This window comes from Phyllostomus hastatus, unplaced genomic scaffold (assembly GCF_019186645.2).
Source record: "Phyllostomus hastatus isolate PE091 unplaced genomic scaffold, TTU_PhHast_1.1 phas_scaffold_78, whole genome shotgun sequence".
Lineage (NCBI taxonomy): Eukaryota > Metazoa > Chordata > Mammalia > Chiroptera > Phyllostomidae > Phyllostomus > Phyllostomus hastatus.
The window spans coordinates 102,663,395-102,688,887 of record NW_025334041.1 but is presented as its reverse complement, the minus strand read 5'-3'; the positions used below and the strand labels follow the sequence as shown (position 1 = coordinate 102,688,887).

At 37.4% G+C, this 25,493-nt stretch overlaps 1 protein-coding gene across 20 annotated transcripts in view; it reads right to left on the bottom strand.

Moving 5' to 3' along the window:
* Positions 1–25,493, bottom strand: part of NRXN1 (neurexin 1) — a 1,079,628-nt gene that overhangs the window by 5,728 nt on the left and 1,048,407 nt on the right. For 12 of the 20 annotated variants that reach the window (XM_045827411.1, XM_045827421.1, XM_045827418.1 and 9 more), the window contains one exon: positions 24,456–24,543. In XM_045827411.1, coding sequence (XP_045683367.1) covers positions 24,456–24,543 — 88 coding nt within the window. The remainder of the gene's footprint in view (positions 1–24,455; positions 24,544–25,493) is intronic. The other 8 variants (XM_045827414.1, XM_045827432.1, XM_045827419.1 and 5 more) reach the window with 1 other exon arrangement.

Genomic DNA, 25,493 nt, shown 5'->3' with positions numbered 1-25,493 from the left:
TAAATACTTCTGATATATTTTCACAACAGTATAAGTAGCACACCAACCATTTGATGTTAAAACTAGAATGATAGCAAAGACCAAAAGAAGTCACAAACACTTCAATTTTGCTTTATGGTTGTTTGATAAACTCCTCATGTTTAAGAAAAATAGCTGTATTTTTTTGTACCTCCAGACAAAATGCTTATTAAGTCACATGCTGGCCTGAAAATAGTTTTGTAAGCCATATGTACACAAAGATTCTAAATATGTTCTTTATATAACCTACCAAATAAATTCAAAACTCAAAGAAGAAAGATTTTATCCTTTTTTCCCCTAATTAACATTAAAAATTAATCAACACAGGTATTTATTTTTTGAAAGACTTCATTTACTTACTTTTAGAGAGAGGGGAAGGGAGAAAGAGAGGTAGAGAAACATCAATGTGTGGTTGCCTCAGGTGCGTTCCCACTGGCGACGTGGCCTGCAACCCAGGCCTGTGCCCTGACTGGTAATTGAACCTTCGACCCTTTGGTTTGCAGGCCCGCGCTCAATCCACTGAACTACACCAGCCAGGGCTCACCACAGGTATTTATATAGACCTGTTTGCAGTATGCAGTTGCTTCGATATATAGTTTATTACTTAATAAATGTTTCTGTTTATGCTTCAAATCTAAAGGCTAAGTGATATTTTTCTTAACTTTTGTGATAAGATCAGGAGTATTAATAAATAAAGGACTGGTTAGCCCACTAAAGTGTTAATGGGACATTTCTCTGTGATGTGCAATAAAAGGCTAGAGAAATGTACATATATTCATGAATTTTAAATGTGGCTTCACTTATTGACTGCCATTAATGGTTTATTTTGATGATCACTAAAAACTATCTGGGAAAATTTTATATTAATGTAAATGTAGAGAATAGTATAAATGGCTAAAAATGCTAAATGTATTTTTATATAATTTGGTTAAAATTTTACATAAAAAAGATATAATCATCTTTTAACCATTTATGAAGATGTAAAAAATGAATTTAATCAGAGAAATCCATAAACAATTCTTAAATTTCATGGACTTATGAATTTTGCCCTCTCTTTAAACTCTATAATCAACTAAATTAATATATTTTAAATAATGCAATCTACATTTTTTCCCTAGCTCAAAAATGAATAAAAGAACTACAATTTACTTTCACTCCAGCACCGTTTCTCTGTCCCAAGAGGTCATGAGAACACTTAAAAAACAGGTGAAAGATAAAGGAGAGGAGCTAAAAGAATGGAATACACAGAAATTAACAATAAGTCCTTGAATGGTCAAAAGTTGACTGATTCTTATGAAACCAATTCATTATATCAGGCCCAGAGGCCAAAGGAGCCCAGGTCAGTAGAAAGCTTCAATGGGACTGATGGTGAGCACCAAATAAACGAAGGCAGATAAGTATTGCTTGGTGTGATTGGACCTAGGCAAGTGGGCAAGTATTCAACTGTAGTGGTAACACACATATTTTAATTAGAGGGTAGGGTACTAGCAAAAAAAAAAGAGCAGATGAAATATCCTAAACATTTAGTTCCATTTATACCTTCTATTTCAATAATTCTAGTCATACACGGAATCATGAATTACCTACAATTTATGTGAACACTGTAACAACAGAAGATTTTACTTATTAAAGGTTTCCCACATAATTCTGACTCCATTTTACTGAAGGGCACCTGACATCATGTGCCCTCAGAGCCCACTGGGATGGTGGGGACACTGCTAGGTCCTTCACATGTGGGCAAAGTACACACACACACACACACACACACACACACACACCCCTTGATGGCAATATAAAGACTCGATTTTTGCCTAAATGAGTCAGGAGCTATCCATTGTACATGCAAGGACAAAGCACTGTCACCGGGGATTTTATCTCTTTCACATAAGCCACTTTTCAGCCAAATGGCTACGGAAATATTCCTGGGACTCGTGCACAGGTAGTGTTATCTTAAAGGACAGGTGGAAAATGGCCTTTAATTCTGTCTCTTTGCCTCTCTCTCAAATATTTGTCCAGATCTGATTGTCTCTAGAAGTTTTTCACATGGTGTGCTTTGGCCCAGATTTATTAAGAATCCTATAAGCTAGCTCTCTGAATTTACTTGTTTTTCATTGTCTAATTAATATTGTGATGACTTAGGTAGGTATTGCCTTTCCAGTGTTAGCATAGTTCTTAACATATTTCCACATTGTGCCCTAAAATCAATTTATTCATGTTAGATAATTCATGGAGCAAAATGTATAGTACTTGCAAAAGACATATCTCACTACTTTACCACATAAAAATAATAATAAATGTATTTGATGCTTTGCACTAAAAAGTTAAAAAGTAAAATATTTAAAATGTTACCATCCTTAAATTTCCTGAAATAGATATTTTAAACTGCCACGACAAGAAAAGAAATTGTGCTGATGTATGTTGTTGCTTTATTTTTGACAGTCCCTGGCACTGCGTCTGTGAAAGAACACCATTTCTCCAGACAGAATCTAATTCAGGTCCAGTTAAGAAACAGCATGATATAAACATGTTTAAGAGACATATTAGGTTGTAGTACAGAGAACTATTTTTGGCAGGTCTCATTTCTTCCCTCCTCCTCCGGTCCTCTGTGATCATCAGCTCTACACTTCTCCCTCTTCTTCTTCTTCTTACTCCGTCCTGTCCTTCTCCTTACCTCTTCTGTGTGACTCTCTCCCAGCTCATCACTTATCCTTGAACGTGGCTCTCAGAGAGCAAAGTGTGTCCCTGCCCACTCTCAGGCAAATGAAGGTCAGGCCACCAAGGGTCAGCACTCTTTGCCTCTGGCACAAGTGCATTACTCAGCAAGGTGTTCAAGGAGTAACAAGATTTACTGCCAAGTTCCTAATTTCAAAGCATAATGTAAAATAGTTCTTACTGTCAAAAAAAAATGTCTAACTATCATTTATTGTTTTACCAGAACACAGTCTTTGTGTTTTATATTGGCATGCTTTACTTTAAATTTTAACTTCCTAAATTTGCTTATAGAATAAAATTATATGCTTCATCAAAAGAAATATTACCAAGTAAAAAGAAATATTATCAAGTAAAAAAAATGTATTATGAAGATGGGGATCTGAAGAGCACAGTAAGTGATTAAGCTTTGTGCCAGCCTTGTATCATGAAGTGACTAAGCCTGTATTTATCGATTTGTCCCTGATTGTTATCTAGTTGTAATCTCAGTGAATGCCAACCTAGAGTATAAAGTCTGCCTTTACTTAGCAAAATGATTCACAGCTGAAGTTCTAAAATAACTATATATTATGAAAGGAAAATTTTTGAATATTAATAGATTCCTCCAAAGAGGTTTCACTTCTCAATGGAAAGTATTTGGCACTCTTTGGTTATTCATTCTGAGATGGGGAACATTGAAATCAAATATTGTTATTAAAAATATAATCGCTCTTGGTTTAGGTTTTTGTAACACTGCACAACGAATAATGCTTTAAGTCCTAAATCCTGTCACATATAATGAGGGTTTGCTGGATGACTGTGGGGCTTTACAGTTCCATTGATGAGTTCGCCAAGGCAATAACCATGCCAACAGATGCTCTTTTTATCACTCAAATTGTCATTTTTATGGAACTATTTTGTATACTTGGATGAGCTGTTCTTTCATTGTAATCTTGTTATATTTACGTTGTTTCCAAAGTTAGCTTTGTAAGGCGAGACTATAGTTTCCAGACAATTTTTATTGTTGGTTTTATTTCTTCAACATAGACTGTTGGTATATAGGTACGTCATCAACCACGACCTTGTCACATCAAGGATGAAGCAAGAGTTCCACTATATATTGATGACAATGAAAACCCGGGTTTTGAGCTTTAAGGAATGAAAGTTCAAGGAGACTTCCAATCTCAAGAAATAATAAAGAATAAAATATACCAATAATAAACAAAAGGACATGAGCTGTATAGTTCATATCAGGAGGTTATATGAGATCATAAAATGTCATAATAACCAACATATATGCATCTTCTGCTACCTAGAATTGTTAGATATCCTTTCTCATAAAGTCCTTTTTAAGCATGACTAGCAAGATGCATTTATTGAATTTTTTCTTACTAAGAGTCCTTAACTAAACTTTCTGCTTTTTATCATTGATTAAATTAAAAGTAATCAATTTTAAATTTCTGTCTCCATCCCACATAGGAACAGGAGCTGCTTAAAATGGCCTCATTAGACCAGAGTTCTGCACTGTGTTTTAATAGATGTGGCAGTTATTATAATTCTAGGCTAGTCTTGAAAGTGGTTTCAGATTTATGGGGAAAGATGTGACTTTTCCACTATCCAGTTTTATTAATACTGTGAAAAGAAAATTGGAAATGTAGGCTCCTGTGGTGTTTGTGAATTGAGATTAGCACAATTTCTCCCCCCAATCTCCAAAAAATAAAGTTTATTATATTTTTTTCCATTTTGGTGCTTCAGTACAACGTGGGTCAGAAAAAACTATGCTGCCGTCATGCGCAAGAACACATGTGTAAATGCCACAGTCGCCAGAAAGCAGGCAGGCAATGATTTACATGGCATGCACTAATTTTGATGCCCACTGTGGTTTTCTGAGAAGTGATGAATGCTGTCAGATCCCTCCCTGTCTGACAACTCCACCCCTGCCCTTAACATTCTGAAGCTCCCTCCGGTAGGTCAGACAAAAGGCTTGAAAGAGAACATATCTGATACATCGTGGCCCTTCCAATGAATTGGAGATTCAGAAAGAACTTGGAAATCAATAAGCCTTTACTATTCACATGGCTCCTGGGTCCTTTCTAGTCTGCCCACCACTACCTGCTCAAATTTGTCTTCCAATTTTCTCAAAGAAAGTTGCAATGAGGAGGGGAAATGGAGACAACTGTACTTGAAAAACGATTTTTAAAAAAGTCACAGCGATAATTTTACTGCTGTCCCCCAGTCTCCTCCATGAATCACTTACACTTCTGCCTTTGTGGTTGGCTCATATGGCCTCTTTCCTCCTGCCTGGCTGCATAATACCTATTCCTCAAGACCTAGCTAAATGCCCTGTCTTCTATGAAATTTTCTGCAAGAATCTTCACCCCTTCGGTTAACAAACACATAATAAGCAATGGTTATGTTCCAGGGATGGTACTAGGTGCTAGGGGTAAAGCAGATGACCAAACACACTTGACAGCTGCCCTCAGGACCTTGAAATATAATCAGAAAAAGAGAGATACAGCAAAGAATCATGTAGAGAGATTGGAGACAATGAAAAACATAAAATTACATAGAAAAAAATAATTAAAAGTTTTCAACAAATATTAATAATTTACCAGAGAACATATAATATGTTGAGAATACTGAGGTAACCAAGATAGCCATGGGTTCTATTTTCTTAAAATTTATACAATCAAAATTCACTCATATGTGGGAAAGCAGCAAATGAGCAATCAAGAACAACAAACAAAAACTCATAGACTATAGTATGATGGCTACCAGTGAAGGGGGTGGGGGGTTATAAAGGGTAGGGAGGGTCAAATATATGGTAAAGAAATATTTCACTTTGCATGGTGGGCACACAAGGCAATATACAGATTATGTATCATAGAAATATATACTTGACACCCACATAATCTTTTTATAAAAGATTTTATTTACTTAGTTTTAGAAAGAGAGGAAGAGAAAGAGGGGGAGAGAAACATCAATGGGTGGTTGCCTCTCATGCACCCTATACTGGGGACCTAGCCCACAACCCCAGCATGTGCCATGTGACTGGGAATCAAACCCACGACCCTTTAGTTCACAGTCTAGTACTCAATCCACTGAGCCATACCAGCCAGGGCTACACCTATATAATCTTATTAACCAATGTTACTACAATAAACTCAAATTTAAAAGAAATTATTATGACATTATAATTACTGATTCAAAAGAGATTTTTTAAATTAGAGTGCTCTATGTGACTCTTAAATTTTATATTTTAATAAAATAAACATTTAAAAACTTTAAAAAGTATATTGAAAATAAAACAGAAAATATAAGGCCAACGACTTAAATGTAGAAAATTCAATAACAGAAGAAGGCATAAACATCGGGTAGTAAGAGAGATAATGATGGGGGGGTGCTTTAGAAAGTAAAGAGCCCTGTGAGTAGAAGGTATCTGAGAGGACACTTAAAGGAGGTTGATCGAGGCCTTCTAGTGGATCCTGAAAGGCCACTGATGATTTCTAACACAGGAAGACATGAGCTAGAATGGCCTAAAGCTAGTGAGAGCAGAATCAAGAAGACTTATGTTTTATTTCTATTGGGTTGTTTCTTCTCTGTCAGACTAGATTGCTAGTCTTTGGTAGTTTCCCGAGAGTCTATTTGTCTTTCTACCATTTCTCTCACCTTCCAACAGCTAAGATTGAAGATTGAACACACTGGCTACAAAATGTCCATTTTCTTACTGATTAGAGTAACAGATTTGTGTAAGTTTATAAATTTTCAGGAATAGACTTGGGTAGATGTAACCATTAAGAAAGTGTGAAAGACTTTTGATTTCAAAGTTTTAGTGAGGGTAATAAGCCACTGGGCCAAACACTGCCAGTAACATTGCATATTTCTTTATAAAATATTTGACCTCAATATTTTCCAAACTTTTGCCATCTATAATACCTTCAGTAAAAGAAAGTTAATGCAGTATTTATTTCATTAAACTAGAAATCACTTTTCCTGTGCTTACGTGAACTAGGATGAATGTGCATCAATGCAAATGTCGTGTCTGCCTTTGTTTCCCCATGTCTCCAAGTACTATGGGCTTAATCACACCAACTCAGTGACTTTTTAATTCAACTTATTGGGGTAACATTGGTTAATAACATCGTACAAGTTTCAGGTGTGCAATTCTATAATATAACTTCTATATATTGCATTGTGTGCTCACCACCAGAAGTCACCTTCTGTCCCCCTATATTTGACTCCCTTTACCCTCTTCACCCTCCCCCACCCCCGGTAACCAGCATACTATTGTCTGTGTCTGTGAGTTTATTGGTTTCTTTGGTTTGTTCATTGCTTTCTGTCTCATATCCCACATATGAGTGAAATCCTGTGGTTCTTGTCCTTTGACTTATTTCACTTAGCATGATAATCTCAAGATCCAGCCATGTTGTTGCAAATGGAAATAGTTCACCTTTTTCATATTTTAAGTCAGCCAAGTTAGCAGTCTTCAGTTTGACTAATTTGGGTGCCTATTTACATCACATCATCTGACACTCACAACACCACAGGTAGTGGAGAGTTTGGACTTGGAACTCTTTGCTCAGATTCAGCAGAGTAGCTGCAGGAGTTTCTAGGGTCCTTTTTATTCCTGCTGCGTTCAGAGTGATAAAGTTGAAAATGGCCTCATCAGTCAGGTCAAACTTTCCATAATTGTCAAGCAGAAGAAAAGCCATATAGGCAATAATTGAGAAAAACTGTTTTAAAGTTAGGGAGCTTGGGAAGTCTGTCTGTGTTTTTCACAAAAATGTATCACATTTTAGAGAATGTGAGAAGAGTGATATTTTGAAATGTAGATGACACTCTCTATTACTCATTCCTACTCCACTAATCCCCTCTATAGCAAAATAGCTTCTTTTCCTGGAAACTCACTGACTATCCCCAGAAATACATACACCAAGAAATCACTTTTCTTAAAATGCATTTCACAATTTTACATATAGAAAGGTTAACAATCAATCTTCACATAAATCTAGGGGATTAATTCCAAGGAATCCTCAAATCTGGAACCAGGAATCTTGGCGGGACCTGGTGTATAGGAAGACAAAAGTGGCATCAAGGTTATAGTCAGAGGAATAGTGTGTGTGTGCATGTGTGCGTGTGAGCATTGCAGCATTCCTTACGTTCTCTAACAGCAGTAGCTACAATGACCTTCTGTTCCTCTTCCTAATTTATAGGTAAAGTCAGACATTTGAAGAGCTCCAGGAAAGATTTCATAATACCTTGGAGCTAACTTGAATATGCTGAATTATTAAAACCCTCTTTCTTAACTTCCTCCCAAATATTGCACAGGTTTACCCTTAGTAGATATATTTTCACATGATTTGATTGTCACCTGATGCTCAACATGGCTATTATGACTTCTGACTCAATGCATGGCTTACTTTTCTTTTCTTATTGAGCTAATGACTATTGCCTTGATTGAATTATTATTATATGGCAGGCTCTATGCTGTATACTTTACACAGATCATCTAATTCATGTCTTATAACAACTCTGTGATGTAGGTATTATCACTACTTTAAAGGAAAGGAACTTGAGTCCCAGAGAGGTTATGTTATGTAGGCTTCATAAGTGGCACAGTCAAAGTTTGAACTCGGGCATGCCTGTCACAGCTTTACACATTCTCTGTGTGTGCATTTATGACTTGCAGAATCATTTATTAATATTCCTGATTTTATCCTTCCCTGTAGAACTGAGCACTTCAGGCCTCTTTTCTAAGCAGCTGTCCAGTTCTATCACTGGCAGCCACATTCCCCTGCACCCCCTGCCATCTATCTTTCCTTTCCAGTACAATGAGTTTGCATTCCTGCACAATCTCAGGAAAGCAGTGCAGAGTGGTATGGGGCATGTCAGATATTAGGTTTTATTCTAGGCACTACACCTAACTTTCTGAGTGACCCATAGCAATTCACTATCCGTTGCTAACATGCTTTCACCAGAAATGCAACAGTGATACATTATTTAACTCCCAAGGTCTTTGTAAGCTGAGACTATGAATGTGAAAGTGCTATGTCAAACCAGCGATGGTCTGATTATTTTCCCTGTGTCTTCCACACAAAAGGTATTGGGATCAGCAGGAGTCCCAACAAGTAGACAATTCTGCAATATGTACTGCATACCATGGCTCAGTCTGTTGTGTCAGCAACTACAAAGAACATTATCTTTGCAGGGTCACTGGATTCAGGGACTTCCCTTTCATGGATGGAGGTCCTGTGAGTTCAGGTGGCAAATGACCATTTACTTTGCAGGATATGGTTTAGACCATTAATTGTCATGCTGCATATGGAGCTGCTTTCTATTGATCTTCGAAACCTCCTATCTTTATGGATCATGCTCTCTGGCACCTATGGTGGGAGTGAATTAAATTTCTTCCTTTTAAAAATTTTAGTATGATACTTTATGTTTTTAGGTTTCATGAAATCAATCACCTAAGACCACTCTTTGGTAATAACAGAGAGCAAGGCTTATTATCTGGGAAATAATAACTATTGATTAGGTTTTAGGGTTTGTTTCTAAAATCGTTAGGTCAATTCTCATTTTCTTCCCGTTTTCACCTGCTCTGGATGCTCCTCAATCAGGTTCCTGCACTGTGACAAAGTCCAGGTCATTCTGGGTAAGGAGGCAGCGTACAGTTCTCCTGACTTTAAAACTGGGTCTACTCGCTTTGGGTGATCATTTATATATTCCTGTCAGGAAGCTATTGCTGTCTCAATTTTCTTTTGTTGGGAAAAGATCACATTTTTTTCTGGCGAAAGTGCAATAGCTGAGGTGAAAGATTAGACAGCTTCCCCACTGAGCCCATTAGAAGGAATCATGTCAAGTCTAGAATTGGGAAATGTGGAAGACAAGCCATCCTTCATGGCGGGAGGTTGTGTGGCAGGGATGGCCAGTTAAGTCCGGCACCCCAGAGTGCGCCTGAATGTCTTAGGAGGAAGAGCAAGTGGATTATGAGAACAGGCAGGAAAGCTAATCATTCCTTCTCTCAAAAGCTCTGTAGGGAAGAAACCTGCATTTTTTTCCTCCAAAAATAAGAATAGCAGATGATATGTACCCTCTTCCCATCCTGGCAAGTTAAATTTATCCAGCTGAAACACTGCTCTTGTCTTGCTAGTTTCATAGTGGATACTGAGAAAAGTTTTATGCTGATAGAATCCAGATATACTTTATAAACCTTCCTAGATACTAAAGGGCCAATTACTAACATTTCCCCTTCTTGCCTGAGATACAGGTTTATTTTAATTTATGACATGGTTTACTCAGTTAATTTCCTGGTGCTGCTAATAAAAGCTAATTGATATTATTAAGGTTTTTCATGTGCCTGACTCAGTGCTAAGTGCACTACATGTACTGCCTCGCTCATCACCACCACAACATCATGAGTATTTAATGTTCTTCACACCATTTTACAAATGCAAAAAATCAAACACGCAGAGGTTCGAAGCTTTGTTTCTCATTACACAGCAAGCGGATGGACTGGGATGGGATCTCGGACACTCTTAGCTTCCAAGGCTTGCTCAGATGAAAGGTAAAATTTGTGTGCTCATAGATGTGGCAGCATTGGTACTTCTCTTTCTATATATATTTTTAATTTAATTGATAGTTTTTGGCTATATTGGCATCTTTAATACTTTTTTAAAACCTGGCTAATGAAGTATTCCTTTTTAGGCTTTTTCTTATTTATTTTTCACCTAGATTTGACAAACAATATTATACTGGTTTCAAGTGTACAAAGTAGTGATTATATATATATATATATATTTATATATATATATATATAAAATGAAGTGATTATTCCTATGTCTAGTGTTTATTTGATACCAGAGTTATTACAATATTATTGACTATAGATTCTCTATGCTGCACTTTACATCCTGGTGACTGACTTTGTAACTGGCAATGTGTACTTTTTAATTCCTTCACATTTTTCACATCGTACCAATACCTCTCCCATCTGGCAACCATCAGTTGTTCCTGTTTTGTTTGTTCATTTCTGTTATTTTTTAGATTTCACATATAAGTGGAGTCATGTGGTGTTTGTCTCTCTTTGTCCGATTTACTGCACTTAGTATAATACCTTCTAGATCCATCCATGTTGTCACAAATAAGGCTGAGTCATATTCCATTGTATATATGCTCCATGTCTTCTTTATCCCTTTGTCTACTGATGGATACTTAGGTTCCTTCCATATACGGCTATTATAAATAATGCTTTAATGCACATAGGGGTGGTTATATGTTTCCAAACTAATGTTTTGAATTTCTTCAGATAAATATGCAGAAGTGGAATTGTTGGATCATGATGTCCTTATATTTTTATTTTGTTGAGGAGACTCCATACTGTTTTCTGTATTCGCTGCACTGATTTTACAATCCCACCAACTGTGCCTGAGTGTTTCCTTTTCTCCACATTCTTACCTACACTTGTTTGTCAATATATTGATGATAGCAATTCTGACATGTGTGAGGTGGTTCTTAATGTGGTTTTAACTTGCATTTCCTGATGATTACTGATGTTGATCATCTTATCACATGTCTGTTGGCCATAGTATGTCTTCTTTAGCAAGATGTCTATTCAGATACTCTGCCCATTTTTTAATTGGATTCCTTGTATTCTGGGGGTATTAAGTTGTATGAGTTCTTTATGTAGTTTGGATATTAACCCTCTATTGAATGTATTAGTGAGAATGTATCCCATTCAGTAAGTTGTCTTTTAGCTCTGTTGATGGTTTTCTTCTCTGAGAAAAACTTTTTAATTTGATGTATTTTTTTTTCCTTGCTGGGGGAGACATATCCAAACAAATATCACTAAGAGAGAGGTCAAAGAGTTAACTGCCTATTTTCTTCTAGGAGTTTTATGATTTTGGGTTTGACATTTGTCTTTAATCCATATTGACTTTATTGTTGTATCTGATGTGAGAAAGTAATCCAGTTTCATTTTTTTTTAATGTGTCTGTCCAATATTCCCTACAAAATTCATTGAAGAGACTGTCTTTACCCCTGTGTGTATTCTTGCCTCCTTTGTCATAGATTGACTGACTAAATAAGGATGGAGTTATTTATGAGTTTTCTATTCTGTTCCATCAATATAGGGTCTGTTTTTTATTCCAGTACCATGCTGTCTTGATTTCTATAGCCTTGTAGTATAGTTTGATATCAGGTAGCATGATACCTCCAACTTTCTTCTTTTTTTTTAGATTTTATTTATTTATTTTTAGAGAGGGGAAGGGAGGGAGAAAGAGAGAGAGTGAATCAATGTGTGGTTGCCTCCCACATGGCCCCCACCAGGGACCCAACCCACAACCCAAGCATGCACCCTGACTGGGAATCGAATCTGCGATGCTTTGGTTCGCAGCCCACGCTCAATCCACTGAGCTACACCAGCCAGGGCTTTTATTCTTCTTTCTCAAGATTACTTTGGATATTTGGAGTCTTATGTGATTTCACATAAATTTTAGGATTTGATACAGTTTCATGAAAAAATGCTATTGGTATTTTGATAAGGATGGCATTGAATCTGCAGATTGTTTTGGGATATGATAGATTTTTAAAAAATGTTAATTCTTCCTGTTGATAAGCATGTTATAGCCTCCCATTTATATGTCTTCATTAATTTCTTGTTCAGTATCTTATAGTTCTTTTACCTCCTTGGTTAAATTTACCACTAGATAGTTTATTCCTTTTGATGCAATTGTAAATTAGATTCTTTTTTAATTTTTTCCTGATAGTTCATTGTTGGTGTATAAAAATGTAACTGATTTCTGAATATCAATTTTGTATACTGCTACTTTAATATATTCATTTATTAGTTCTAATAATTTTTGTGTATTCTTTAGGATTCTCTCTATATAGAATCATGTCACCTGCAAATAATTCCTTTCCAAATGAGTGCTTTTTCTTTCTTTTCCCCATGTGATTGCTGTGGCTATGACCTCCAATTCTATGTTGAATAAAACTATAAACATAGACAATCTTGTCTTGTTCCTGATTTTAAACAAAATCAGCATCTCACTGTTGAGTACAATGTCAGCTGTGGGTTTGTTAAATATGGCGTTAGTTGTGTTGAGGTACATAATTTCTCAATATCCCCACTTACTGAGAGTTTTTATCAAAACAGATGTTGGATTTTGTCAAATGCTTTTCTGCTTCTATTGATCAGATCATATGATTTTTATTTTTCAGTTTGTGTATGTGGTGTATCACATTAATTCACTTGCAGATACTGAATCAAGCCTGCATCCCAGGAATAAATGCCACTTGTTCATGGTGTATGGGCTTTTTAATGTCTTGCTGAATTTGGTTTGCTAATATTTCATTGAGGAGTTTTGCATCTGTGTTCATCAGGGATATTGGCCTATGATTTTTTTTGTGTGGTATCTTTTTCTGGTTTGGGATTCAAGGTAATGCTAGCCTCATAAAATGAGTTTAGAGCCTTCCCTCCTTTTCAAATTTTAGGAATAATTTGAGAAGGATAGGTGTTAATTCTTCATTGAATGTGTGATAAAGTTCACCTATGGAGCCACCTGGTCTAGGACTTTTGTTTGTTGGGAGTTATTTGATTGCTAATTTGATTTTGTTAGTGATTATTGACTTGTTCATATTTTCTCTTTCGTCCTAATTCAGCCTTGGAAGATTGCATGTTTGTAGAAAATGATCTGTTTCTTACAGGTTGTTAATATTTTGGCATGCAATTGTTCATTGTATTCACTGATAATCCTTTGTATTTCTGTGGTGCTGTAATCACCTCATCTCTTTCTTTCCTGATTTCATTTACTTGGGCCCTCTCTCTCTCTCCTTTTTTTTTTTAATCTTAATGAGTCCATCTAAAAGTTTATCAATTTTATTTATCTTAAAAAAACAGCTCTTGGTTTCAATGATCTTTCCTATGTTTTTTAAGATTCTATTTTACTTATTTCCACTTTGATCTTTATTTTTTCCTTTATCCTATTCACTCTGGGCATTGATTGTTCTTCTTAATTCCTTTTGGTTTAATGTTAAATTGTTTACTTGAGATTTCTTTTGTTTTTGAGCTATGCATATTTTTGTCATTTTATTGTTTTCTGATTGTTTTTGTAGTTCTCTGTTCTTTATTATCTTGTTCTCTTCTTCTGTATATTATGACTCTCTGTAGTACAGTGTTTGGATTCCTCTCTCTTTATTTCTTATGTCTTACAGATTTCTGTTTTGTGGTTACTGTGTTCTTCATGTATACTAAGTTATGTTAAGAGCAGTGTATTTTAAGTTGATGGTTGCTTAATTTTGAATGCATTCTAAAGTCACAGATTTTTACTCACCCTCTCCACATTTGTTTTTCTTAATTATTCTTTTACATCTTTTGTGTGTGTATCACTTAATTTGTTGTTGTAATTGCACATGATCTTCCTCATTTTTCCTTTCAACATTTGTACTAGCTTAAGAGTTGGTTGATCCACTGCTTTTACTACTTTGTTTCTTATATGCTTTTATTCATACTTTGAACAATTCTTTTCTACTTAAGCCCTTTAAAATTTCTTATAATACTAGTTTAGGGATGATAGACTCCTTTCAGCTTTATCTTGGCTGGGAAGCTCTTTATTTCTCCTTTGATGCAAAATGATAGCCTTGCTGGGTTGAGTAACCATGGCTGTGGTTCTTTGCTTTTCATCGCTTTGAATATTTTGTAACAATCCCTTCTGACCTGCAAAGTTGCTGTTGAGAAATCAGTTGATAACTTAATGGGAGCTCCCTTGTGCATAACTAACTGCTTTTCTATTGCTACTTTAAAGGCTCTTGCCTTGTGTTCAACCTATGGCATTTTAATTATGATGTATCTTGGTGTGGGCTTCATGGGTTCATCTTATTTGGGACTCTGTGCTTCCTGGATTTGTACATCTATTTCCTTTGCCAGGTTAGGGAACTTTTCAGTTTCTCCCTTTGTTTCTTCACCTTCTGATACCCCAATGATGTGGACGCCGGTACCCCTGATATTGTCTCAGAGGGCTCTTAATCTATTCTCATTTTTAAAATTTCTTTTTGATGTTCCAATTGTGCATTTTCTAATTCCTTGTGTTCCAGATCACTCATTCAGTCCTCTGCTTCATCGACTCTCCTGTCTATTTCCTCTACTATATTCTTCATTTCTGACAAGTTCTTTTTTATGGTTTCTATCCCTTTGTTGAGGTTCTCCCTGAGTTCATCTATTCTTCCCCTAAGATCATTGAGCATTCTTATAAGCAGTGTTTTGAACTCTATATTAGGTCAATTGCTTGTCTGCATTTTGTTTAGTTATTTTTCTGAAGATTTGTCCTATTCTTTCATTTGGGACATGTTTCTTTGTCTTTTCATTTTGCCTGACTTTCTGTGGATTTTTTTAAAATTAGGTAGATCTGCTTTATCTCCCAACCTTGGCACAGTGGCCTTATTTTGTAGATGTCCTGCAATGCCTAGTGGCTCAGTCTTCCTGGTCACTTGAGCCAGATGCTTCAGGAGTGCCCCTTGTGTGACTTGTGTGTGCCCTCCTGTTGTAATTGAACCTCGATTACTGTTGGTGTACCAGTAGGTAGGACTGAACTTCAGGTTGAGTGCCTATAAGGGTTGGCTGTGACTGCAGTGAATGAACTGTGAGCAGGGGCTCACAGAGCAGGTGTTGCTTTACCAAAACTCTGGTGCCAGCAAATTTTGCCCTTTGGCTATATCATTTGTGAGCTGGTTGGGTGGGGCTCTGGTGTTGGCTTTGGAGCCTCTTAGGAAGGAATATGAGACAGAACAAGTTTAGCTGGTTCTTGTGCTCAGTTTGGGGTCACCTGGTGAGATGATAAAGTGATCTGTGGGTGTTTGCTGCTTATGTGGGCTTGGAGGTACTTGAGAGAGGCCATGGTGTAAACTGAGGCCAGATGCAACTAGTGCCTGGCTTTGGAACCTTTGGTGGACACCACAATGTGAGCTGAAGCCAGCTGCCACTGTGACAGGTTTGTGGCCACTTAGTTGAAGCTACTTCCAAGCCAACAGTAGCTGCAGCTTATGCCAGGCTTAGGGATAGTGATGGGAGTTACAGTGCAAGTAGAAACCTATTGCTGCATATGCTGGAAGGTGGGGGTATTGGTTTCACTTAGCAAAAGGTACAGGGCACACCAAGGGTAGTGCTGCTTGTTTGGGTTCTGTAGACCTTTGATAGTTTTTAGGAAAGTCCACAGCATGAACCCTCATAGGCTCTTTGTATGGAAAAGTTGCTCAAACTAGGCTAGGGAGGGTCTCAAGGGAATCACCAGGATGGGGTGAACCATGTTAGCCAGGTCGGTGGAGAGCTCAGATTTGTTGCCTACCTGCTGCAATGGCACCTGACAGAATTTCTGTCCCAGGAGAGAGCTTCCTGCCCTCTGCCCTTACAGGCCTCACCCCGAAGCTCATCCATTCGGTTACTCTCCAGGTGTCCCTTTTGGTGCTGTGGCCCCTATGCCCAGAGAGACTGAGGCTGTGCATGCCTCCTCACCTACAATAGGAATGCCTGGGTCTCTCTCACCCAGATGCAATTATTGCTGGTTCTTATAGCCAAACACTATAGGCACTGCTGTTCTCAGCATTAGTGCCCTGGATTGAGGAGCCTAACGTTGTGCTGGGATGCCTTGCTCTTCAGGGGCAGCTCTGCAGCCTAGATAACCCTCTTGACACTTCATCACCACACCGTGCATGTGGGACCAGCCCTTTCTGCCCTTCCAACTAGTCTAGCTCTAGCTGCTTTTTTCTACCCTTAGTTATAGGACTTCTGCTCAGCTCATTTTTGGGTGCTTCTCAATGACATTGTTGTGGAAAGAGATGAACATAGCATTTATCTAGCCTGCCATCTTTACTGGGAGTCCAACATATTCTTGTCTTTCCTGCTTTATTACCGATGCAGGCTTCTTGATGAGAGTGATTCAATAAATAGGCCAGATGACATGAGAGGAGACATGTAGACTAAAGCCTAATGTAGCATTTGCTGCTCATTGGAGCACATAAACCAACAAAGAAAACATATTGGCTCTTCATGGAGGCAGCACTCCCTGTAGAGTGGTGTTCAGAGTGTGCTGGCTTGTCTCTGTTATCATCGGAGGAAATGTAATTAATAAAATGTCAAGAAAGCTCCACAGGAAACCAGTTTCATTATCAAATAAGGCATTTGGCACAAATTACAAGAAAATATGATTTCATTTTTCCTGGATTTCATGTTTCCATAAGAAATAGAATTACCTCATATGCTTTCTAAACCTTTAAACACATTTCTTCCTCTAATTTTGGTTAGTATTTTAAATCAGGACAGTACATTTCGTTGTTTCTTTCAAAGCTCAAGAGGGCACCTCACACTTTGGAAAGGCCCCTATGGTATTTCTGTATTTTCTAATAAGGACTTGTGATGTGAAAAGTTATATTTAAAGGCTGAATACATGTAGGCTGCCTGAAAATGTATTGTTTACTCATTACCAAAAAGAGTTTTCTGGTACTTATTAAGAAGTTTCTGTATTAGCAGCCATGTATTTTTGCTGACTTTCAAGTAAATGCTTAGTCTGACTCAGCAAACTCACTGTTTGCTAAGGAACTATTCTATGTGGCCTATCATCTGTCAAGACATTTGAATAGAGACCATTCTCTGGGACATTAAAAAGGGCCTGTGCTCCTTTATCACTCAGATCAAATCTGTATGTCTCATGAGGGGTCACTACAGAGTAAAACAATGCAGCCACGGGCACAAAACCCAAGCTATTAGTTAAAGGTCCTCTACTCACAATTTGCTTTATCATAAATTATATCTTAATACCCTTCATACATGCCAGGCACTCTGCATGCATCTTCTTCAATCTTATGACACTCCCCTTCTCATTTTACAGGCTAGGAAATTGAGTATCAGAGATGCTAAGTATCTTCCCCAAGACCAGGAAATACTATAATTTCAAACTAGTTCTACTCCAAGATCACGGCCCAGACTGACACTCCCTGTTGTATATCACAGTTCTCAAAAAGTGCTTTTTAAGAGCTTTTCTAACAAGTGACCATGATCCATTCCATTATATTGTTAAAAAAATTCCAAAATCACCAAGAGGTCAGAAGAGTTCATGTTAAATACAAATTGCTGTGCTCTGAAAACAAACAAAAAGAACACTTTCTGTTTATTATTTTGTTTCCTACTATCTCTTAGCAGAAAATAATTTGGTGCATCAAATCGGTTGCCTGGAAAGGTAGAATCACCTTCGAGGGCCAAGACTTTAAACTCCCACAGTTTGACTAAACTTCACACAGGATTCTTCCTGCCTCTAGGTCCCTGACTTCCCTTTCCCCTGAGCATTTACTTCAGAAAACTCATAATTCCAAATTCCTTCTTTGCCCCTTTGATATGTAAATACTTTTAAAAGCCTCTTGCTAGTGTTACAACACAGGACAATTTTTCTCCAGGACCTGGGAACTGTCCCCGTGAAATTTAACCTTCAAGTAAGATTATTCCCCGCCTCCTGGTTTCTGTGGGAGGGTTGGAGTTTACCTTGAGGGAGCTTTGCTCCAATTAGAAGTACCTACAGTCATGAAGATACAGAAAAAGGTTTCCTTTTACTTTAGGTGTACTGATTAGCCACCAAAAGGTAGTCTATAAACCATCCAATGCAGCTCTTATCATTCCCCAGCCTTTTTTTTTTTTTTTTGTTCCATTGCATTTGAGTTGCACTCTGGCCTCCTTCTCCTAACTTTGTCCAATGTAATTTTAGTTTTGACATTACTCCTCTCAGAGAAAGAGGGGAGAAGTCAGTACAAATGATGTCTAAAATGACTTTCATTTTGACCATACAGTGTTCATTTTTGTTTATATTCTAAATAATTAAATTTATGGTACAAAAAACAATTTCTCCACTGCATGTCAGACTCTGAAAGCCAGCTCTCCCATCAGTGACCAACTCCGCTGCCCCTGCCTGCACCTGAGCAATTAGCTGTGCCCTTGGCACCAACTGTGACCTGGCACTAAGGAGGTGCTCTAGAGGTTTCCAGAAATGGAGCATGCATTACTGCTGTTTTTCTGGCTGCAGCTTAAAATTCCCCATTTTAACAGCAGTGGTTGGCTATTATGGACCAATTAAACTTATTTTTTTGAATATTCACATAAATACCCCAATTTTAAATATTGTACAAAATTATCTTCTAATTAGGCTCTAAAAATATGATCTAATGAGTGATACATTTCTTTAGATGATTGTGATTACTTATTAAATGAAAAGATATACCTTGTTCAATATACATATCTTAGCCCTAATGTGGTTAATGGGATCAGCTCAATAGAAATCCTTTGATCTTTTCTCAAAATAGCAGACTGTAAAGCCATTCAAAATTGCATGATAATTGCAACAAATTTAGCCTAATGAATAGTAATACATGCAAAGGACCTTTTGCCATCAAATTTAAATTTATGCCAGCCATGTAATTATTTAAATGAACATTTTAAAAATTAATCCTGTACTAGTGAGATGTCTGAATTTTCGAACAATGTTCTGAACTATGAAAATACTGCAGCTTTGGGAAATAGTGAAATAAAGTAATGTTTATAAAGTCCAAAGAACAATGATAAACACTAAATACTAATTATTATTGTGATCTATCATTACTCATTTAACCTGAACACTGATCAATGTGAACAACTAATGGGCAATCAACAGCTGTCCTTTGAAGGGCTACATTGTCTACGTCATCTGCATTGGTTCAGCTAAAGCTTAAAAGACTGTCACAGAAAATGATAATCCTTTTCTTCTGCTATAACTACCCAGTGTTTTAAATTATTATTCAATAAAGCTTGCTTTTTCTTGTTTGACAAAGATTTCATTGATATGACAGTGGCCCAATGTTCTCTTAGCTAGCCACACCCCAGGGTCCCCCCCTCCCACTACACCGACAAAACGGACACGTTTTTCTCAGCAGTGTAAATCAAAGAGGAGATTGTTCTTCCTAAGTGGGGCTCCCAGGAAGCCAGAAGCTGGCCTCATTCTCTTTGGAGTAAATGACAAATTAGAGTTATTCATTAGGAAGATCCCACACCAAAGAAGGTCACTATCTTCATTTACTGTCTCAGATATCAACATAAAATCACCTTTTCAAATTTCTTTAGTGTTTAGAAAGGGCTCTGTTTAGAAGAGGACCTCAAAACTAAGATTCACTGACATGATTGAGGATCATCTTGAAACTTAATTGGTTTGTAGTGTTGCCATTTTGTCAATTTACTAAGTAAATCTAGAACATAAGCTTTGAAAGAAATCCATCTTACAAAAAATGATGTTCATGTGGAAAAAGAAGTCTTGGAAGATATGTGTATACTGCAAATAGCAACAGCAAACTGTCACATAGCTCTTATTATAAGCAAGGCATTGATCTACAACATCGTTTCCAGGTATTAATTCATTTAATCATAACAACCATATTTGTAGGCTGAGGGAAAAGCACAGAAAATGTGAAGGAAAAAACCATTCACTCGTCACATGTCGAGGAAGCTGAAAGCAGGCACTTCAGGGCATGTGACCTAGTCATCGATGGCTGCTTCAGATTTCTCTACCTGTCAGCTGAGAGTTGGGATTCAGTTAGACTTCCTGAGCTGCATCGTTCCCCTCTCATAGTCTAAACACTGTTTATACCAGTGCAGAGTTGTCATCTGATGCTAACTGTGCAGGACAGCATGGCTGCAATCAAGGATAATTGAGTTCCATGTGTTCCCACCCAGGGGGTTGCTCCTGATCTAGTTTCAACATGCACGGTTCCCATCAGGAGGCCTGAGTGGTTTCATCAATTGTCCACCAATTTTCAGGCAGGAGAAGTAACAGCATTATGTAAAAGGGAAAAAATAGCTTGAATATTCTTTTTACATAACTAAATTGAAACAAAGAGAGCCACCATCCATACTCTACTTTATGCCAGGCATTGCAGTAGGTACCTTAAATATTAGTTTTAACTCTTGCAATAACCTGAAAAATAGGTGATATTTTAATGTCAAAGATGAAGAACCAAGTAATCATAAAGATTAACTGAAAAAGCATTCAGGGTAGAATGAAAGATGTCCTTTTGTAGAATGAGACTGAAGATATAAACTTTCTATTTTTGCTTCCAGAGCGTAGCAGAGCAGTGGGTGAAAGGAAGGAATCAATACTACTTAATCAATGGTAAAACGGACAACCCCCCAAATATACAACTTCGCTCTTCATTAAGAGTTCTGAGGGGAACCACATGGCATTTAAAATTTGTCAAACACTTGGCAGAAGGCATAATTTACTTGTATTCAAAAATATGCCAGATTTTTCATGTTTTATTAATAGCCCTGGAAAGGCACCCACATAATGAACATAGCACATTTTCAGCGAAGAAGCGGATTTGAAGGGGTCGTGGGTCAGGATGATTAGAGAACCTTCATCTGTGAATATTCAGGAAGCATGAAGGATATTAGTGTGAATCACAGGAGAATCAGGCGATCCACCTGTAAAAATTATTATGTGTATCTTTACAAAAATATCTGCTTTCACTTGCTGAAGGAATAGCAGAAGTGCATAGCATATAGTTATGCAGGGGTGGACAAACATAGGTTTGGAGTTGTGAATACGCAAATGCAGAGTTTATTCTTGTACTGTTATTTATTAATTATTGTATTATTTTCCAAGGGAACAACTGTAAACCTACTTTTGCCTGGCCCTGCATTCATTTCTGAATAACTCAATGTGTAACTTCTCTAAAAAGTTAGTGGTCTAAAATATGACCTGCTGATAATATGAAATGATTTTTATCAAAATATAGCTAACAGTATCCAAAATCTAATAACATCAGCAACTATAACCTTTGTCCATGTTATTTTACATTTGTATTCAAGATAAAATGCAAGAAAGAAAAATATATTTAAGAAAATCAGTACATCAAGAAAGACCTGCAGGAGGGACATTCTATAACAACACAATATTCAGATTGAAGAGCATTAAAAAAACCCTCTATGTCACAGAAAATTGTTGGAAAATAGGAAAATATCATAAACTAAGAATCTCACAGGAAGCTGTCACACAAAGCCAATTCTACCAAAAGAGCAACGCTACATGAATTATTAAAGACGGGCATGAAAAAAGTCATAGGAAATTGGACAGAACAAGTCAATGTAGAAAAGAGATCTCACTTACTAAATGTAATACAGAAAGAGAAACCATTCATAGAATACACTATTGAGACACTTTCAGGAGAGGTAAGTTCACAAGAAAAGCCTAGGGCAAATGATCGCATTGAAGCAACAGAATCTGGAGTTGAAGCCTTATGAGGTATTAATGAATTGAAAACTACAGAGTAAGGAAAGAAACACTGAAGGGGAGGATGAAAAGTTCAGCTGGGCTTGGTTACAAGCGTCTTGAACAAGTAGCTATCATCAGACAGAGGCAGTAGCTGCCGGCGCTTGTGCACGGGACAACAGACTGGTTGCAGAAGGACAAAATTAAAATTTACATGACAAATCCATGCAAGGAACAAGGCAAGCAGGGTTTCTGCTTCAGGGTTTCTCCCTTCTTGGAGAGGGGGGGCATGCAACGAACAAGTAATGAACAGATAAGTGAACAAGATTTTTTTACTTAGTGTTAAGTGTGGTGAAGAAAGCAAGGGCAGAAAGACTAAGTGTGGTTATTAACATGCTGCTTCTCACTTTCCATTGTGCTGTATGATGTTTAACAAAGCTAGCAAAACTCATGTGAATAAAATGGACAGGAGGGTGATAAAAGAGTAATCTCTCTCTCCTCTCCTCTCTCTCCCCAACCCCCAATTCTAGAGAAAGGGAGAGACAGTAAACTAGTCTATAAGGAATGGCTAATAAGACCTCTAGGAAAGGCTAGCAGATTTCAATCATTTACCTGTGCTCAAGAAGAAGAAAAACAAATATGACAATGTTAAATGCAATTAGAGTTCTCACAATAAGGTTTTCTAGATACTCAAGGTGATACTCAAGGTGAGGATTCTATTTAAGAGGATGACACCTCACCTTACAAGGCAAAAAGAGACTGGCCAGAGGAAAATCATCAGGTAGTGTCTTTAGTAAGAACCTGCACTATTTTCAGTGCTTTGTTAATACAGTGGAAAATATGGAAAAAATGGACTGCTCTCTAAACAACGCAAATTGGGAAAACAAATATAAACACACACACACACACACACACACACACACACACACACACACCTAATGTACAGCCAAACACCAGACTTAATTTTATGAACAATCCACGGTGGAAGATCTCAGATAAGAGCAAAGACAATGTCCTGGTTGGTTGGGCATGTGAGAATAAGAATAAGAGGAAGGGGAAAAAAGGAATTTGAGGGAGGAGGAGAAGGCAAAGAGATGAGACCGAGGGACTGCTATAATAGATTTAAAAAAGTGATAAATTCTTTCTTTCTTAACACAGAGAAGATGAGAATACCAATATAAACAAAGGTAGGATCTTGGCCCAGGGGCCCAGGAAGGTATCATAAAGAGGCTATACGAATGTTTATGGAGACCAGTAAATAGGAGGAATGGAATGGATGATCATTAGATTTCTGTAACTGTATATGAAAGAAATTCTGGAGACAGAGGAAGGAGGACAAGAACACACTTGTCTGGATCTCCCGAAACTTCTGCTGAGCTAGGACTGCTGAGCCTCTGCTCCTCACTAGCTTTCAGTAGCTTCTCTAAGAGCTTAGGGTATGAAGCTAAAATGGATGCAGAGTAGTGATATTCAAAAGGAAATGCAAGAGATGCATCCTGAACCCCCTCTTTAAATATCCAACTATCAGAATGAATAGATTTACTTTAAAATAATATTCTTCACAACAGTGCAGATGACGTGAAGTTTTCCTGGTGTTGTAGGTGACATCTACAGAGGTTGTGAGTTAGTGGATAGTGGTTAGTCCCTATCTGCTTCCTTCATTTTGCTAACCTAAACAAGAAAACTGTTGAATTTTAAGAAGCACTGCTTTAGGAAGAAGGCTCTGGAAATGACCCTCATACTTGGTATAACAAATATCTGAAATAAAATCCAGGCTATGATTAATTTTCTGGGTCCACAGCCAGAACTTGAATACAAAGGACGGGAAATAACAGGGCTGAATGGAAACAGCATTTATGTGTTGGTCAGTCACACCCTATCACAAAAAAGGGGGAGAAATTATGATGCATCAGCTTGAATTTCAGGGAGAGGAGGCAAGACTCAAATATTCTCTTTTAAACACAGTGAGGACTCTCCCTGCTGCTTGTTTTAGGGTTGCCATAATATCCTCACTTCCAAAACTGAGAAATATATCACTGAAGATAATTTGCTGGTAGAGTGACTAGTGGGGATTTTTGTCAGTAGAAAGGTCAAATAATTTTCCACAATGCACTGCAATTTTTAAGCTCCACAATTTTGTTGTAGGTGACCAAAGGGGAAGCCCATTATCATGTTACCCGCAGAAATTATGTTGTGAGTTAATGGAATGTGAGCAGTAGGGGACCAGCCTCGTGTGCTGCCCCCCACTGCTCTTCCCGAGATACCTAATTATGGTGGGTTTTGTTTTAAATTTTTCTTCAATAAATGTTGGGGGGGGGGGGGCGGGAATCTATCTATGTAAAAAGCAAGAACCCTTATCCCACAACCAGGCACTCTGTAACAGGATGGACTTCAAGATATAAATGCAAAGCTTTCTAAGGTCTAGGGCATGCAACAAAGATTTAGAGTAAGCAAAGAAAGTAAGAAAAAAAGTCGACTAACCTAACCCACCTGAGCTCGGCTCACAGGGGTCAATGTCCTCGTCATCACTGGGACACTCTGCTGAGGCCACAAGGATGTCATCGGTGGTCTGTAAAAGAATCACATTCAGCAGATTAATTTAAAGGGACCTAACGAAATTTCTCACCTTTGTCTCATTGACAAGTGAAATACCATTCGTATTTACCTGACAGGATGAGAAACCAAATTCAGTATTACCCTTCCGAAGGACACTGAGTTTACTTTTTTTCCCAACTTAGTCTAGATCTGTCATGAAAGTATTGCAAATTTGTGAAAACATGGTTATAGCTTAATTTACATGAAGATATGGAAATGTTGGTTGCCAACTTGTAGAGATGTCCACCCATTCACACTGCACAGAGAAGCTGCACACAGTAGCATACAGGTTTAAAACAATCTGGCAGAAACAGATTTGAAATTTATTACTGCCCTGGAGTGCTACAATGTATGCATCAGTAGTTTTTATGCAGTACTTGTGGCTGGCTTCCTAAAAGCAGAATAGCTATAACCTTTTACATTCATGACCAGGTAGAGTTTGATGAATCTTTGAGATACAGCTTGTCGTTATTAGGAAACACAGAGTATATGTCACCAATGTAAAAAAGGAAGCAAATATAGTGTATTTAAGGTATTTAAAAGTTTTGTGTTTAGCATTCACAATGAATTCCCATTTTTGTAACATTTAGGTAGCAGGTATCCTTCTCCATTATTCTTTTCACCATTAAGGTTTCATAATAAATGAACAGCATATTTGGGGGACAGTATTTTACAGGAAGTAGGAAAGAGGTGACAGTGTTCTCCAAGACATTCTACTTGCTTCATTGCACTTGCCGCAAAAAGACAACCATCACTGTAATAAAAAGTAGTGTGTAAATCCTAGCGGTTAGTCACATAATCAACTCATTTACAAGCACTAAAGGTTGTTTTTTACTGCCACTTACAAGCAGCAGTAAATTCAGCATAGTTATTGCATGGAAATTGTGACGGTTTGCATCAGATTCGGCTAATGCTAACACAGAG